General features: G+C 46.9%; 9 protein-coding genes and 1 long non-coding RNA gene across 14 annotated transcripts; 6 read left to right on the top strand and 4 right to left on the bottom strand.

Annotated features, from left to right (window-relative positions):
* Positions 1–87: 87 nt before the first annotated feature.
* Positions 88–2028, bottom strand: LOC6547173 (nuclear transcription factor Y subunit beta). Its single transcript, XM_001976054.3, has 2 exons — positions 1801–2028; positions 88–1742 (listed from the first exon to the last, which is right to left on the bottom strand). The coding sequence occupies exons 1-2, from the start codon at positions 1949–1951 to the stop codon at positions 379–381; spliced, it is 1515 nt and encodes a 504-aa protein (XP_001976090.1). The 5' UTR covers positions 1952–2028; the 3' UTR covers positions 88–378.
* A 333-nt stretch (positions 2029–2361) lies between these two features.
* LOC6547174 (farnesyl pyrophosphate synthase) lies at positions 2362–4400 on the top strand. Its single transcript, XM_001976055.3, has 6 exons — positions 2362–2652; positions 2943–3037; positions 3113–3324; positions 3383–3744; positions 3814–4040; positions 4099–4400. Exons 1-6 carry the CDS (start codon positions 2471–2473, stop codon positions 4278–4280), a joined length of 1260 nt encoding a protein of 419 aa, XP_001976091.1. The 5' UTR covers positions 2362–2470; the 3' UTR covers positions 4281–4400.
* LOC6547175 (CWF19-like protein 1 homolog) lies at positions 4298–6855 on the bottom strand. Of its 2 annotated transcripts, none has more exons than XM_001976056.3 (8): positions 6373–6855; positions 6143–6309; positions 5754–6085; positions 5384–5701; positions 5216–5324; positions 4829–5157; positions 4614–4771; positions 4298–4559 (listed from the first exon to the last, which is right to left on the bottom strand). In XM_001976056.3, the coding sequence occupies exons 1-8, from the start codon at positions 6429–6431 to the stop codon at positions 4418–4420; spliced, it is 1614 nt and encodes a 537-aa protein (XP_001976092.1). In that variant the 5' UTR covers positions 6432–6855; the 3' UTR covers positions 4298–4417. The 2 variants fall into 2 exon arrangements, with proteins under 2 accessions (XP_001976092.1, XP_015011580.1); XM_015156094.2 differs by having other exon boundaries at positions 6143–6304; positions 6373–6408.
* A 53-nt stretch (positions 6856–6908) lies between these two features.
* LOC6547176 lies at positions 6909–7736 on the top strand. The gene is made up of 3 exons (XM_001976057.3): positions 6909–7039; positions 7102–7224; positions 7288–7736. Exons 1-3 carry the CDS (start codon positions 6935–6937, stop codon positions 7657–7659), a joined length of 600 nt encoding a protein of 199 aa, XP_001976093.1. The 5' UTR covers positions 6909–6934; the 3' UTR covers positions 7660–7736.
* A 375-nt stretch (positions 7737–8111) lies between these two features.
* On the top strand, positions 8112–10982 carry LOC6547271. 4 transcript variants are annotated; one of them, XM_015157048.2, is made up of 3 exons: positions 8112–8399; positions 9674–10063; positions 10742–10982. In XM_015157048.2, the coding sequence occupies exons 2-3, from the start codon at positions 9745–9747 to the stop codon at positions 10843–10845; spliced, it is 423 nt and encodes a 140-aa protein (XP_015012534.1). In that variant the 5' UTR covers positions 8112–8399; positions 9674–9744; the 3' UTR covers positions 10846–10982. The 4 variants fall into 4 exon arrangements, with proteins under 4 accessions (XP_015012534.1, XP_001976094.2, XP_015012533.1 ...); XM_015157047.2 differs by lacking the exon at positions 8112–8399 and adding an exon at positions 9147–9371; XM_001976058.3 differs by lacking the exon at positions 9674–10063 and having other exon boundaries at positions 8116–8399.
* On the bottom strand, positions 8462–9013 carry LOC113564357. The gene is made up of 2 exons (XR_003407951.1): positions 8878–9013; positions 8462–8818 (listed from the first exon to the last, which is right to left on the bottom strand). It is a non-coding gene; the product is annotated as an uncharacterized LOC113564357 (long non-coding RNA).
* On the top strand, positions 10939–11696 carry LOC6547274 (protein FAM166B). The gene is made up of 2 exons (XM_001976061.3): positions 10939–11275; positions 11332–11696. The coding sequence occupies exons 1-2, from the start codon at positions 11260–11262 to the stop codon at positions 11598–11600; spliced, it is 285 nt and encodes a 94-aa protein (XP_001976097.1). The 5' UTR covers positions 10939–11259; the 3' UTR covers positions 11601–11696.
* Positions 11697–11813: 117 nt separating this feature from the next.
* Positions 11814–14419, top strand: LOC6547275 (NADPH:adrenodoxin oxidoreductase, mitochondrial). The gene is made up of 4 exons (XM_001976062.3): positions 11814–12607; positions 12996–13368; positions 13425–13596; positions 13655–14419. The coding sequence occupies exons 1-4, from the start codon at positions 12396–12398 to the stop codon at positions 14296–14298; spliced, it is 1401 nt and encodes a 466-aa protein (XP_001976098.1). The 5' UTR covers positions 11814–12395; the 3' UTR covers positions 14299–14419.
* Positions 12253–12896, bottom strand: LOC6547276. The gene is made up of 2 exons (XM_001976063.3): positions 12763–12896; positions 12253–12707 (listed from the first exon to the last, which is right to left on the bottom strand). Exons 1-2 carry the CDS (start codon positions 12863–12865, stop codon positions 12628–12630), a joined length of 183 nt encoding a protein of 60 aa, XP_001976099.1. The 5' UTR covers positions 12866–12896; the 3' UTR covers positions 12253–12627.
* LOC6547277 (UPF0605 protein CG18335) lies at positions 14319–15728 on the top strand. Its single transcript, XM_001976064.3, has 2 exons — positions 14319–14523; positions 14587–15728. The coding sequence occupies exons 1-2, from the start codon at positions 14483–14485 to the stop codon at positions 15515–15517; spliced, it is 972 nt and encodes a 323-aa protein (XP_001976100.1). The 5' UTR covers positions 14319–14482; the 3' UTR covers positions 15518–15728.
* Positions 15729–15781: the final 53 nt, after the last annotated feature.

Genomic DNA, 15781 nt, shown 5'->3' with positions numbered 1-15781 from the left:
AGCAGAGCAAGAGGAAACTGAGCTTACATACAAAACAAAAATGCTCATTTTGATTCTAATAACTACACATAAATAGCAAATTTCCTTTTGGAAAGACACCTTTCCATTGAGTAAATTTTAATATGAATTTAAATAAATTAAAACCGTTCATTGTATTCTTAAACATATATAAAATATAAATTAATGCAGATATGGAATCCTAATTGCTGATCTTGACTAGCACATTTGAAAAGTGTTCGAGGGGTCGCACAGCTTTGCAAATGACTTCTTGGTGGGAAATTTGACCAAAGCGACGCAATTATCTGACAACCGTCTAACGAATAACATAAGTTAAGGATAATAGATTACACTATTTACAAATACCTAGCTGCTAGCGCTTTAATCGTCGAAGAATAGTATTTCTAGGATTCGTTTCTGCGCACTTTTCTTCCGTTCCTTGTTCATCTTAAGCAGCTCCGTGGTGACTAATTCTCCCAGCAAATGCTCCGACAACCGCTGCACACCCGGATGATTGGGCGGCGCCTGGAATTTCCCGAAGTTGGCGGGATGCGAACTGCTTGCCTGATGTGGGAACTGTTGGTATAACTGGAAGAGGAAGTCCGTGTTTGACGGAAACATGTTCTGGTGCTGTTGTTGCGGCTGACTGTTGTGGCTGTTATTGGCGCTGGGATTGTTGCTGCCGCTATTAATGCTACTATTATTCCCGCTCCCATTGCCCCGCTGCATGGGCATCGAGTTGCTGTAGTGATTCTCCTGCTGCATCAGAACCTGCGGCTCCATCAGATCATGGCTGTTATCATCGGAATCGTCGTCCGAGTCATTGCCAAAGTGGCTGCCATTGCTGGTCATCTGGTTGTGTGCATTGCCATTAAGCTGAACACGGGGTTTCTTCATATGGAAATTGCTGGATGCCGAAGAGTCTAAAACATCTCCCTTGGCGTTATAGACGTGTGACTGTTGCATCTGCAGGGTGGAACTGTTGCCGATTGAAGCGCCTGTGGCGCTGGAAGAGGAATGTACCACCGGAAGCTGCTGTTCAGATGCCGGCGACTGTTGCTGCGCTTGTTGCTGCTGCTGTTGTTGTTGCGACTGCTGCTGAGCATGATGTGTTCCTGCCACAATTCCTTGCAGCGGCGACGACAGCGGTGATTTCATCGAGGATGATGTTGAGGTCAGACTGCCAGCGCTGTTCTGGGCCCCGTTCATGCTCACGGTGCCATCCTTGTACTGATCCTGATAACCTTGCGAGGAATCAGCCATCACAGCTGCCACGGCCGCCGCCTGTTGCTGCATTTGTGACTGTGATATGTGCTGGAGCTGCTGTGAGGCCACGGCAACCGCAAAATCCCTGAACACCTGGTCGGCCTCGATCTTCACCTGGCCATTGACGTTCTCCAGCGCAGATGCAGCGGCATTACTCAGAGCACTCATTGTGTGTTGCTGATCCGGCTGGTGGTAAAGGTGACTTTGTCCTGAGCTGCCAAACTGAGACACATTCTTCATGGAGCCATTCGACTTGTCCACCTGATATTCATTGTATCCGGAGCTGTTAGCGGACTGCGGAGACGTTAGGAAGTTGGGCACATGGCGGTAGGACTTGCGTGGCTGGATGTGCTGGTCCAAGAACTTCATCTTCTCCAGGTATGGACGCGACAGGTGTTCGTAGACAGGTGGATCGCCCTGCTTCCGCTGGGAGACGTAACGTTCGCGCAGATACTTCCACCGCTTCTTGCACGTGTCCACTGGAAAGGAGGACAACATTTACTTATAAGGTCTTCCGGAGTAGCGCCTCTTCCTCACCATCCGTGCGCAGCTTCATCGCAATCAGCTGCCAGGCCTCGTCCTTAGTCTCGTACTTGCCGCCATTGGCGCCGCCGTTGAGGTAGTACTTCTGCCGGTTGTAGATCACTCCGTGCTGTGCCACCTCGTCAATTAGCTGCTCATCCATCATTTTAATTTAATTCGCGTTTTTAGCTGCCAATTTGCCTTTGGTGTATGTCAGGCCATTTCCAACACTGTCGATCGAAACCGTGTGACCAAAACTTTTACAGCACAGTGTAAAATACAATACGAAGATTTTGAACTTAAAAATAAGTTATTTTCGCTTTTTTTCACTAATAATATGGAGAAGTTATTTTATTTACTTTTTATACATCTAATTATTGTCCCCTACACAAGCAAACATATCTAAGATTAATACGAAATTAGGAATCATTTTCTGTTGCTACAGCTAATGAATTCAAATTTTTCAAAATTCAATTTTCAAGTCAAAATGTTTCTTCCCAAAATCAATAAAAAATAAGTTTAGCTATAAAACAGTTGCTATAAACATATTTATGGTTATTTGGTTGCGGTTAATGTAAGCGTTTCTTTCGCGAATCCCGATCCGGTCACACTGGCAATTTGGTACCCGAAGTTGAATTGCCGTTTTGTGAAGCGCATAGTTAACTGCCGATAATCATAAATAAAAATGTTCAAACTAGCCCGCATGCTTCTGCCGCAGCAGCGGATCCTGGCTAGCCCGCTGCGCCTGCAGCGTCTGATCTCCACCAGCGACGAGGTCAACGCGGAGCCCATCCTCAAGTCCATGGACACCATTGGCGGCCTATCCACCGAACTGGTCAACGAGCAAAAGCTGAAGAAGACTAGCAGGTAATCAATCTACCGGTTTTCGCACTTGACCTTTGCCTGTTTGTTTTGTTTACGTTTCGACCGGTATGATGGTATACATATGCATGTATCGGATGCCTGATTTGGGCGTGATTTCGGATGCGGATTTTCGGCATTTTATTTGCTTGATTGCTGCAAGTGGGGGAGAAAGTTTGTATCGTAGCCAAGTATGCAGTCACGTAGACCATAGATGTGTACATGTGTGTGTGTTTGTGTGCGTGCCTGGTGCTAGTCGTTGACTTCATTGTTCTCAACTTTTGTTTTGTCCACAGAACCTTATCGACGCTCCAAAATCACTCGGTTCCCATTGCCGCTCGCGTCACGGTGTCGAAAGATGAAAGTCGCGACTTTATGGCCGTGTTCCCAGGTGAGATTTGTTTACTTATGCCCATTATCAATTATCATGCAAATACTAATGCTGATTTCTTTCCGATATATGCAGATCTTGTGCGTGACGTCACCACCGTGGCGAAGGCATACAATTGCAGCGACGCGGCCAAATGGTTTGCCCAGGCACTTCAGTACAATGTGCCGAGGGGCAAGAAGAACCGCGGTATCCTCACCGTGCTCACGTATAAGAATCTTGTTCCCGCCCAGGATCTCACGCCCGAGAACATAAAACTGGCCCAGTATTTGGGCTGGTGTGTGGAAATGGTAGGAGTTTTAAGCACTAACTAGTTTTCCTAACACAAAATTATCGATTATCTTCCAGCTTCAGAGTTTCTTCATCATCTCAGACGATGTGATGGACAACAGCATCACCAGACGCGGTCAACCCTGCTGGCACAAGTTGGAGAACGTTGGAATGACTGCCATTAACGATTCTCTTATGATCGAAAACGCCATGTATGCCATTCTCAAGAAGCACTTCAGCCACTTGGACTGCTATGTCGCCCTAATGGAGCTCTTCCACGAAATCACGTTCATCACAACATGCGGACAGTCGTTGGACCTACTGCACTCAAACCGCTCTGTCTCGGAATTCACCATGGAAAACTACAAAGCAATTGTCGAAAATAAGACTGCTTATTACTCCTTCTACCTTCCATTCGCTCTTGCTTTGCACTTGGCTGGGTAAGCAATGACTACCATTTACGTACATACATTAGATTCCGATTGCTTACCCTCCGCTCTATTGTTTAGCTATAAGGACGCAGAGGCCTTCCGTCAGTCCAAAACCATTCTCCTGGAAATGGGCAACTTTTTCCAGGTTCAAGATGATTTCCTAGACTGCTTTGGCAATCCGGAAGTGACTGGTAAAATTGGAACCGATATTCAGGACAACAAGTGCTCGTGGCTGGCAGTGGTGGCAATGCAGCGGGCCAATGTCGAGCAAAAGCAAATCATGGTCGATTGCTATGGCAAAAAAGGTAAAACTAGCTTAACCAGCCCTCACAATTAGATATTGACTATTGAATTAACCTGCAGAACCAGCTAAAATAGAGCGAGTGAAAGAACTGTACAAGGAACTTGGACTGCCATCCACGTATGCCATTTTCGAGGAGGAATCCTACAACATGATTAAAACTCACATACAACAAACCTCTCGCGGGGTGCCTCACCAAACCTTCCTGCAAATACTGAACAAAATCTACCAACGTGACTCCTAAATTACTCGAGCGCAACGACTTTACGAATATGTTTTTAATTAAATTGTAGTTTTAGCATTTACATGGATAAACTGTTAGCAAGGGCTCAGCAATTACAATCGATATGAACTTTTTACTATACATACAATGTTCCTTGCTTAATCGTCTGTAAAGTCAAAAGGCGCAAAGGCCTTTCGGAAATCTTCCACATACGTTACTTCTTCGTCCTTATCGAGGAGGCAATCCTTCCAGTTCACTTTCTCGTCGCAGTTAAGAAGATTTTCCGAACAAAACACGTCCCTAAAAAATGTGTTTAGTCAAGAGTTGATAGCTTAAATAGAGTAGTTAACGCACCTCGCAAAATGAATGGGAAAGTGTTTCATTTGCCGCGTTATAAGTGTGCTATCGTCGGGTAACTCAGCCAGGAAATAGGGTCCCATTTCAGGCAGCATTTTCTCAGAATCCAATGCCGGAAGTGTCTCGAACTCCAGATTAAATTCCTCCGCCTTATCCTGAAATGTTTTGGTATATATAAAATATTTTACTAAAGTTCGATAGTCAAGAGCTACCTCAAAACTATGTTTTATCTTCCAGGCATAGCCTTCTTCAAAGGCAAGCACGTTGATTTGCAGGTGAACGGACTTGTAGTGCCGTTCTGTAAAGCACACCACTTGACCTAAGGTTTTGAAGAACTTTCGCAAAGCTGCCTTGAACTTGTTCAGTTCCTCCCAATCATCTGGACTGAGTTGGGCAGCGCAGGGCACATGTTTGGTGGACAATATCATAACATGATGCTTGTTAATAGGTCCTTTGGCCAGGGCCAGGTAGAAATGTTCGCCCACAGTGATAATGAGATGCTTCTCCACATCAGGTGAGGATAAACAGAACCAGCATTTATCTACAACGATAGGAAAAGTATTAACGATCCAGCTTTTAAGGTTTAGCACTAGACAAACCTTGCTCAATCTGTGGTATTTTAGGTCGTTTATCTCGTTTGTTATTGTCACCGCCTTGTCGCTTGCGACTGCCACCATCCATGTCGTAGAAGTACTGTCGATTTTCGGACTGAAAAAGTAAATGCTTTAGTCACTTGGGGTACCTATAGATATTTGAAAGTTACCCACCGAATCATTCTTGTTGATAGCTCCGCCCAAGTCTAAGCCAATGAAAGGACACTGAATTTCATTTGTGGTCTTCTGCACCAGGTCCAATAAGCGTGATTTGTCCACTGGCTTAAGGCTGAGTGCATAGATGTACTTGGCTTTTTCGGCATTTCCCACATCCGCGAGGGAAATGAAGCGTGTGCACAGCTCAAATTGGGTGGTCTCATCTTTGGGCATCCGAAAAGGAGCGCTCTCGTAATGCGTTCCATTAATGGCACAAAAGTGATAGCGCGGCTTTATCTCACGACATAGAAATGATACCAACTTGGATGCTGTGGCCTGAAAAGTGGCATTAAATACATAGTAACGGAAGCTCCAGATGTAAACGTACGTTTTCCTTCTCTTGCATGCCGAATGGCCATTGCGATGTGAGTAGCACATCCACCCCGCGGTACTCTGTGGAACAGTTCTTGGACACCAAACACGAGTTCCTCACGGCGATGACATCGGCTTTGGTGAACTCGTGCTCCGAGCCAGCGGAATCTGCAGTGCCCTGTGCCTCCAAGCCGCTTAGGTAGGCGATTTTAACACCACTGCTCAGCGTGTAGACCCCACGTCGACCGAGATACGTAAGATTGGTGCAGATTTCACCGTCCGCCAGATTTTCAAAGTATTTTCCGTGCTCCTTTCGGTTGGGACCCAGGACATACGTGGGAACGGTGACTAGGTAGAAGGAGAGCTTTTAGAGAGTGCTACATGATTATATACCACTGTACTTACTATGTTTGAATCCATTTTTGTAGGCAATCAGTTCCTCGTTTTGCTTCTCTTCGCCGAAAAAGTCACCGACGCAGCAAAGGATTTCAAACGGACCCGCTTTTTTGTTGACCTGCTCCACGCGCTGAAATAGTTGCTTGAAGCGACCACGCACATCGCCCACAACTAAGCTAGGATAAATAAGCAATATTAAACCCTTAATTCATATTTTTTATACCATGGGTTTTACTCACATTTTGGTGCCCGCGTCCATGGTTATCGATAACTGAGCATTCGATTGCCGCTTCCTCATGCTGGTACTGCCAACTTGATAGATTTTTTGGGCGGCAGAATTCGAAATTCAAATCGATTTTGCCTATTGATTATTTCACTAATATTAAATTACTCGAAACCCAATCATGTTCTTTAAACCGAATTTAAACATAATTCTTGCAATTATGCCTTAATTCGAATACCATGACACACTTTGCATCGGCATTCCCAGCACCACAGTATTTTTCTGGAAATTGCTGTTTAATTGAGCGAAGAACGTTCTATGCTTATATAACGAACTATAACCTTACTGCAATGTCAATGGCCCAAAACATGACATTATTTATGACATTGGCCCCAAACAGCAGCAGATTGCAACAATGAACTTTTGCTGGGCTTTTCTGGTCATGCGTGGCTGGCACTATTAAGTGGCCATTACTCTTTTCAATCCATTAGAAGTGGAGCTGCGTGGAGCTGAGGGATATAAAATGGGCCTTGCGATTTCATATTCATATCAGTCATTTTATTCACTCAATCGCAGCTATGTCGCCCAGTCAGCTTTATGTGATCTTCGCCTTGCTGACCCTAAATACTCGTCTAGTATTTGGCCAAACCACCATTAATTGCCAAAGACCGCCCCAACTAGTGGTGGGTTTTGAGTTTGGTTTTCCGGAATTCAAAGGTGATTCTCAATCTCCACACTTTTCTAGGATCCCGCACTTTGCTGCAAGGATGGGGGTCGCGACCAGGTGGCTGAGCAGTGCGCACAGCGGATTTTAGGTGCAGCTAATGGACAGAAGGCAGGAGCTCCTCCATCATTGGACACGGCAGCAGTGAGTAATCTCAGCCTATTAATTTATTTACAAATTACATTACATAATAAACTAACCACACAGTGCCTCGCTGAGTGCATCCTCACATCGTCCAAGTATATTGATGAGCCCCAGAAACTAAACGTGGCCAACATACGCAGTGATCTCTCCGCCAAGTTCTCCAACGATACCCTTTATGTGGAAGCCATGACCATGGCCTTCTCCAAATGTGAGACCCAATCGCAACACAGACTGGCTATGATCATGCAGCAGCAGCAACAGGCGCAGCAGCAACAGGAGCAGCAGCAACAACCAAGATGCAGCCCCTTCTCAGCCATCGTACTCGGGTGCACCTACATGGAGTACTTCAAGAACTGCCCCGATCATCGGTGGACTCAAAATGCCCCGTGTGCTCTGGCCAAGGCCTACGTGACGCAGTGCGGCTTGGGTGCCTAACAAGCCTAACATTACTTAATGGAGATGGTGCTTGTACAGTGTACATACATTTATAAAAAGTAGTCATTAAATAAGAATCAAATTATCTTTTTATATTCATCTAATTTTGGATCACTGAAAGCCAATTATAGGCTGAAATTACATGACAATCGCACCTGCAATATACAAAATATCTGAACCAAAACTTGTGACGAAAAATTGAAAGTTTTTCAGATTGTCTCCCTTGCTTAAGTTTGACACCTGCTCTATAAATTGGCTACAACAGTCGAATAAAATATGAAAAAAAAAATACTCGTTTACATTGTTGTTCTGTCCGTTATGACTAAAAAAAATACGCACAAAATATATGTACCTCAACTGTTTGCTTGTCGAGTTTTAAATTTTCGCGGCATGCGATTGATTGGTAACGATACTTACAATCGGCTGTTTAGTGTGACCAGGCCATGGCTGGCTTAGTTCTGCAATATATCGATGAATCGTAGGGAGTACAACATTTTCGTCTGACAATCGCAGCTTCCTCTTCTCGCAGTCGTTTTTGTTTTTCACAATTGTTGAGATAAAGTCACAAGCGGAACGCCCGAATAGTAGTGCAGACGCACAAGTGCTCTTCCCATAGACGATAAAGACAATCTTGCAGTGATCCAACATGGTTGACCTCACCGACGCCGGCTCGCCGTTCCAGCAATCCATTCCCGACTTCGCCTTCTACGTGCCGGCAGTTGTTGTTTTTACCCTGGCAGGTGAGTTTCCAATGACCCCTCCCCGTTTTCAGCTACCCCCTAGACCCCCACTCCTTTCCCAGTGTTATGCATGTAATATCTTTATAGTCATAGCGAAACAGCGACTAAATGGGTCGAAAGACTTTCACCAAGCGAGCAACTTAATCGAATGGCCTGCTGGCCGTTGTTTTCAATGCACAGCTGTTGGATGTTTGGTTTTTCGTTCTTATCTGTTTTGATTTGAGATACTTTCCGTTCGGATTGTCTTTGCCAAGTTGGTCCTACGTGTTCCATCTGGCCACTGCGTTTCATTCCGGTTTCTTGCTTACGTAGTCAAAAGTTTGTGGTTCTCGAGAGCGATAATGGCCCTCTGATAAGGAATCAAACTGGCACCATTCAATAGTTGAGTTGTACAGTCAAACCTCTTCCGGAAAACGCACCTGTCGAAGACATAAATTTAAAGTTGATAGCACATTTTCGCAGAGATCTCCAAACAAACCTATTGACTCCAAAAGTAACTTTATTGGGATAGTCATTTCAATATGAGCCTGGTTAATATTTTATATTGACTAGGAGCGTTAAATTCTGTAGCTAGACTTCGAGAAGTTCGAGTTGAGGTATGAGAACTGTAGGCGTGAGCACATGTGGCCATCTTGTATAGTAACTTTGTAGCCATCTATCTCTCCCGAGTGGGACTCTTTACTGGGGCTTTGTCTCTATGTGTTCGTCTGACCGGCACTGATTAGTGGCAGTGGCTCTCCCTTATCGCGTGTACACACATATGTATGCTCTCCGCAACGCCAACTTCTTTGCGATCACCTTTGGAAATATGCTGACGAAGGCAGGAGGCACACCGAAAAGCGCAGCGAATAATGTCTGGGAATAATGAAATACTGCGACTGATTACACGAGTGCTGGTTTATATTCATATTGATTTAATATAACTTTTAGAGAGACTCATTCAGTCCTGCCAAACCTCAGAAGCCGCAGCACGTAAGCACCGGCGATCTAGCGCCAAAAGTAGTTAATATTGGAAAGTGTGTGAGCTGGGGAAATATCATATCATATCATAGTTTATGTGATTTGTACAATAGTTTCATTCGTTATTATCTCTGCATGCCGCGTGTCAAACTTGTGTTAAAGATAATCGAAATCCATTTTCGAGTACGATTAGTTTATTTTGCCACGTTGTTTGTTTCTGTGATTTTGTTTGCCCCCCAGTAGCATGCTGAAATGCAGAAACTAGAACCATAAACCAACCGAATACCATGATTTCCTATATACCATCCATTCAGACGCGAACCGCTAAAGGCGAGAGCCCACAGAACACAGCCCGTAAATTAGAGCCGCACACAGAGATTAGATCATGGCTGAGGATCCGGTGAACCAGCAGGCCTTTGCTGAGGACGTGGCAGCTGCGGCTGCGGCTGGAGGAGCCGATGGTTTTGCCGGTCCCGAGCCCGGGCACCCCGACTTTAAGATGCCCAGTGCCGACGAGATCTGGAAGCTGGTCGAAGGCATGGAGGGAATTTCGGATGACGAGCGAGCCGAGCTCCGCGAGAGCATCTTTAACCCGAAGCCGCCGTCGCCGGATGACTTCATGCGCCAGTACGGACATCCGGGCCACAGTTCCCGCGAGTACCTGGTGTTCTTCGTGATGCTGGCCCTCATACTCATTGTCTTTGGTAAGCGTCCTCCGGAACGAGCCACGGCCGTTTAACCCGTTATCGGACGCGATATCCGCACCCTCTGGGTTTCTGATTAAAAGGCGATAAGGTTTTTGGAGGCGGCCCTGCCCAAGCACTCACACTCACGAGCCCCGGCTAGAATGTTTGCTTCGTTTATAGGCGTTCGATTTTCGATAAGATAACCAGTGGTAAGCGTAGGATCCGCCGCAGACACAGATAGAGTTGGGACCCTAAAAGCAGTACTTGCCAGAGACCCATGCCACCTAGAACCTTTTCCGAAAATCCCGCAACATGAGTTTGTCGGGATCCAGCGACGACCTTGGCGTTATCGAGCAGCTGAAAAAGTCCGTGGAGTCGATCGTGGCCAGAACGGGGCCCAGTAGCAAGTTCTCACAGGATCTGGTCAAGCGGATCGGCGAGATGCAGAGCAAGCTGGAGTCCCTGGCCGAAACGGATCGGCATGTGTTTCTCGCCGAGATGAAGGACAAGTTCCAGGAGACGATCGGCAGAATCGAGGAGCGAATAATGCAGCACGCCCACTTCGCGCAGACCTACTCCAGTTCCAAAGTGTCGGCGGTGATCTTTCTCCTGGTCTCCATATTCGGTCTCAGTTCCCTTGATCTCAAGATGTAACCATTCACCTTATTAACCGTCTGCCTTCTCTCCGCATTACAGCCCTCTTTGGCTACAAGTTGTACAAATCGCTGACGGAGAAGGAGCTCAAGAAGCAGGAGAAACTCAAGAGCAGGCAACAGAAGAAGGCCAAGAAGTCCAACTGATGGAGATGGAGGCGAGGATATCATTGACGTAGTACTTTCCGGCCCCGAGACCTTCCATCTTGTTAATCAATACAATCGCCCTGTAAATGACTAAATCGTAAACCAGTAAACGTAATAAAATAAACAGTACCCCATAACTCTTTTAAATGCCACGGTAATTGTGTTGTTACGAGGAGTCGAATTAATTGCCATTAAAGAACGGCATCAGGAAATGCAAATCGGTGTCGTGACCTAACTTGTTGCTGCCATCTGGGCAATCCGGGCAATCCTGGCCTCCGTTGTCATGGGCAACGGGGTCGTTTTGTCGAAGCTTCTCCTGTCAGGCGTGCTATTAATAGTTAGATTCAGTTTCCAGTTACCCAGTTAAGCAGCAACACTCGGCGGGATCAACAACTTTTTGCGGAAATATAAAACATGTCCTATTCCAGCCGTAAGTGAAGCTTGTCCAAGGGGTTCCATCAAACTAATTTATGCACATGCCCCCAGGATTTGGTTTCGACTTCCACCTGCCGGATGAGGGATGGTGCTACCCCAAGAACGACATGCACTTCATCCGCAGCGCGGAGTGGGTGCCCGTGGAGAAGGCGGGCGTGGGTCGCTCCTTCGCCAATCCCAATGGCGTGATCTATCCGCGGGTGGTCGGCATGATTCCACGCTACGGCGGCCACGTTCCGGGCAACAAATTCCGTGTGGGCAACACCTACGGCCGTTCCACCATCGACGCCAAGCGTCATCTGGCCCTCAACCACGATTGAGCAGCGAGTTCTCGGATCACTAGCTCACCATTAGCCAATCAAATTCGCTGTGTTACGCTTACAGAAGCACCCGAAATAAATCGTATACAGTAGAAACCCGTAGAAAATGGCAGATAGAAATGAAATCATACAAATTCCAATGTCCCAAGAAAGCACTTTTAATTTATAATGGTTTTTTCGAGTAAGGAATCTATTTTTAGGTCACAAGATTGCATATATCTATTTTGTATATCAAAGAAAACTTCTTACAACTAATTATTATAATTACTAAATGCTGTCATTTCAAAAAAATATTCTCAAAGTGTATATTTTATTTATTATTTCTAATACAACTTTATACAAATTTGCTGGAATAACCTTATATGAACATATTTTACAATGTGATAAGAAATGGAAAAAGGCGCGCGATTTGATTTTTTGCTCCGCGCTGCAATCTTCTGAATAACAATCTTAGATTATTTCCATTTTCCTAGCTTTTTATTAGTGATATAATATATGTTTTAGTTCAGATTTTTAACTCCTAGAATTTTCCATCAGAAAATCGTGAAAAGCCAATAAAAAAGAAATCACGTAGTGTTACCAAAACGCGAAGTCGGGTAAATACACTGTTTTGGTTGGATTTCACTGGGTATTTCGGGGACCGCTGGCGAAAGTCTTTCGGGAGATAACGAGTAAATAACAAATCATCGTTAGCAAACAACTTTTATAAAGAGATCACCGAGCAAACCGCCAGATTTTCTGTAAGATTGGAAAGAGCTTATGTCCCAGTAGCCAAAAGTCGGCGAATGATCCACGATGGGCATCAATTGCCTAAACATCTTGAGACGTGGCCTCCACACGAGTTCCGCCCGATTGCAGGTGATCCAGGGCGCCACGCCCACCAAGCGGATATGCATTGTGGGCGCCGGGCCCGCCGGCTTCTATGCCGCCCAACTGATCCTCAAGCAGCTGGACAATTGCGTAGTGGATGTGGTCGAGAAGCTGCCGGTTCCCTTCGGACTGGTGCGGTAAGCAGAACTATGTAGCTTTACAAGGCGGTGCTATTGGCCGCCAGGCCAAAGCCAAATATTGGACCCACAACGGAGCGGAAGATGCCACTGAGGTAGGCTGAAGAGTACGAAATGTGTGTAATCCTGGCGAGAAATTCAGGGGTAGTACATACCTCCCACCTGGTCAAGACTCCACAGGGGATTGGCTGCAATCAGTGACGGAGTGATGATCAGCAAAAGACACAAGCTGAGTGGAGGGCCGCCTAGCACCTGCATCTTGGAAGGCAAACTGTGACTCCCACCTGCGAAATCAAATGCTTATATCCGCACACGATTGCGTGTGCACGGCATTCCATCGCACTTATCGACTAACGACTTGTCCCATTATGCAAATCGCACATTGCAGCTTTGGCGTTGCGCCCGACCATCCGGAGGTCAAGAACGTAATCAACACCTTCACCAAGACCGCCGAGCATCCGCGTCTGCGTTACTTTGGCAACATATCGCTGGGCACGGATGTCAGCCTGCGGGAGCTGAGAGATCGATATCATGCCGTGCTCCTTACCTACGGAGCGGACCAGGATCGGGAGCTAGAGCTGGAGAACGAGCAGCAGGGTAATGTGATATCAGCACGCAAATTTGTGGCCTGGTATAATGGATTGCCGGGTGCGGAAAACTTGGCTCCGGATCTTAGTGGTCGCGATGTCACGATTGTGGGTCAGGGCAACGTGGCTGTGGATGTGGCTAGGATGCTGCTTAGTCCCTTGGATGCTCTGAAGGTGAGTTTCTCTGAAATACCCATATAAATCCACGATTCTCATGTGCATTGTTGCAGAGTACGGACACAACTGAGTACGCCTTGGAAGCCCTTTCGCGCAGCCAAGTGGAACGCGTCCACCTCGTTGGCAGACGTGGTCCCCTGCAGGCCGCCTTCACCATCAAGGAGCTGCGTGAGATGCTTAAGCTTCCCAATGTAGACACCCGATGGCGTTCTGAGGATTTCTCGGGTAAGAATTGTGGAATCTCCGAAGTCCTATTTATTGATTATGACGTCCTATTCTTTAGGCATTGACCTGCAGCTGGATAAACTGCAGCGACCTCGCAAGAGACTCACCGAACTGATGCTTAAGAGTTTAAAGGAGCAGGGCAGGATCGCCGGCTCTAAACAGTTCCTGCCCATCTTTCTGCGCGCTCCGAAGGCGATATCCCCAGGAGAAATGGAGTTTTCCGTCACGGAACTGCAGCAGGAAGCAGCAGTGCCCACCACTTCCACAGAGCGCCTTTCCTCGCACTTAATCCTGCGCAGCATTGGCTACAAATCGAGTTGCGTGGATACGGGCATCAGTTTTGACACCCGACGCGGCCGAGTTCACAACGTTGATGGTCGGATTCTCAAGGATGATGCTTCCGGAAAGGTTGACCCTGGACTTTATGTAGCTGGCTGGCTAGGAACTGGACCCACTGGCGTTATTGTGACCACCATGAACGGCGCCTTTGCGGTGGCCAAAACCATCTGCGATGACATTACCACGAATGCCGTGGACACCAGTTCTGCCAAACCAGGATACGATGCGGATGGCCAACGAGTGGTTACTTGGGATGGCTGGCAGCGAATCAATGATTTTGAGTGCGCGGCGGGAAAAGCCAAGGGAAAGCCGCGCGAGAAGATTGTTAACATCGAGGAAATGTTACGGGTGGCAGGAGTCTGAAGCCAAGATTCCATGGGTTGCGGTTGACAATAGTTTCCTTTTAGAACACATCTAGCTTTCTTTATTTATCTGTCGTTTGAGGCCCTTGTTATTCATTGTAAATATAAGTCCTTTATAAAACAATTGTAAATTCCGTAAAGTTTCCAAATTAATTGTGCAAGATAAATTATAGGCAGTTAGCAGGATGGATCACGCTATAACGCCGGAGCCGCACTTGGTGCCAGGGTAAGCAACCTGAATTGCCCCACTAATGGATAAATGTATCAAGGATGGTGCTGTATCTCTCAGTTACACGGGTCACTGCGCCCAGAATCGGGACCGAGTGGGTCGAACTTATGGCCGGCAGACGCACAAGCTGTTAATAGACCCCTGTATTTACCACGCCCCGGAACTGATAGTGGCGCCCATTCATGCCAAGCGCGGACTTAAGGACTATCCCACGGAGCAAGAGCTGAAGATTCTTCGTACTCGGGAGGGGCTGGTGGACTCCGTTTACAGGCATCCCATATTGCCGGGCTACGCCGGCTTCGTCCCGAACATTGTGAGTCAGATTGGCAAGCGATATGTTGCTGCGGCATCCGCTGGAGTAGCTCGGCATGAGACGCTGATGGAGTTGTATCGGTGCGATAAGCGGACGCTCAGGCATCGGGATCTACTGGAGAGCGGGAACGGTCTCTTCGAGCGCAAGATCAACGAAAGACTACTGCCACAGACCTACTACCGGTCGCCACTGATCCCGGTGACCGGAGTGTCCAAGGGCATTAAGGAGGAGACTTGCCCGCCAAAAACAGAGAAACTCTGCTACAGCAAATTCACATCGCCGCACTTCCTAGAGGATGAAGATCCCGACAAGTTCATAATCAATGGATATTCCGGCCATATTCCCATTTCGGTGACCCGATTCGGGGAGTCCAACAAGGTGCTGACCAACCGGGCGCTGTGCAGCTTCTCGGACTACATGTACAAGCGGAAGCGGGACACGTGGTGTTGTGGCCAGGATCTCAGCCGGCCGGCCATCACCTGCCCGCCCGTGGGACACTTCGTCGTCTACCACGAGGACAGCGGAATGGTGCCCAGCTATGCGGGCCACGTTCCTGGGGAGACCTACAAGTTCGGACGCACCTACGCCAAGACCACCTACGATGCCAAGCGCTGGCTGGAGGTGCACAAGAATCTTACCGTGCTGCCCGAGGTGGCCAATCTGGATTACGCATACTGAGGAGTCCCAACTACGGGTGTTTCCCTTTTGCGGAAATTCAAATTTTAACGCTTTCGTCAAGGACTTGCCACCCGAAGTTGCAAGTACAGCATTTATTGTTTTTGTCTCACCTGGTCCCACTGGCGATTGTTGTGATGTATCGATACAACAACAACATCCCCAGCTTTCTATCTACGTCGTTCGTTGCAGCAAATAAATAAGTTTTAATTGATTGTGCGCCTTTAAAATGTACGAATTGTGGCTTATGCCGTGACCAAATGCAGT

Source organism: Drosophila erecta, unplaced genomic scaffold (genome assembly GCF_003286155.1).
Source record: "Drosophila erecta strain 14021-0224.00,06,07 unplaced genomic scaffold, DereRS2 tig00000092-arrow-pilon, whole genome shotgun sequence".
In the NCBI taxonomy this organism is placed as follows: Eukaryota; Metazoa; Arthropoda; class Insecta; order Diptera; family Drosophilidae; genus Drosophila; species Drosophila erecta.
Note: the sequence above shows the minus strand (reverse complement) of the source record. Positions and strands in the feature narration are given on the sequence as shown.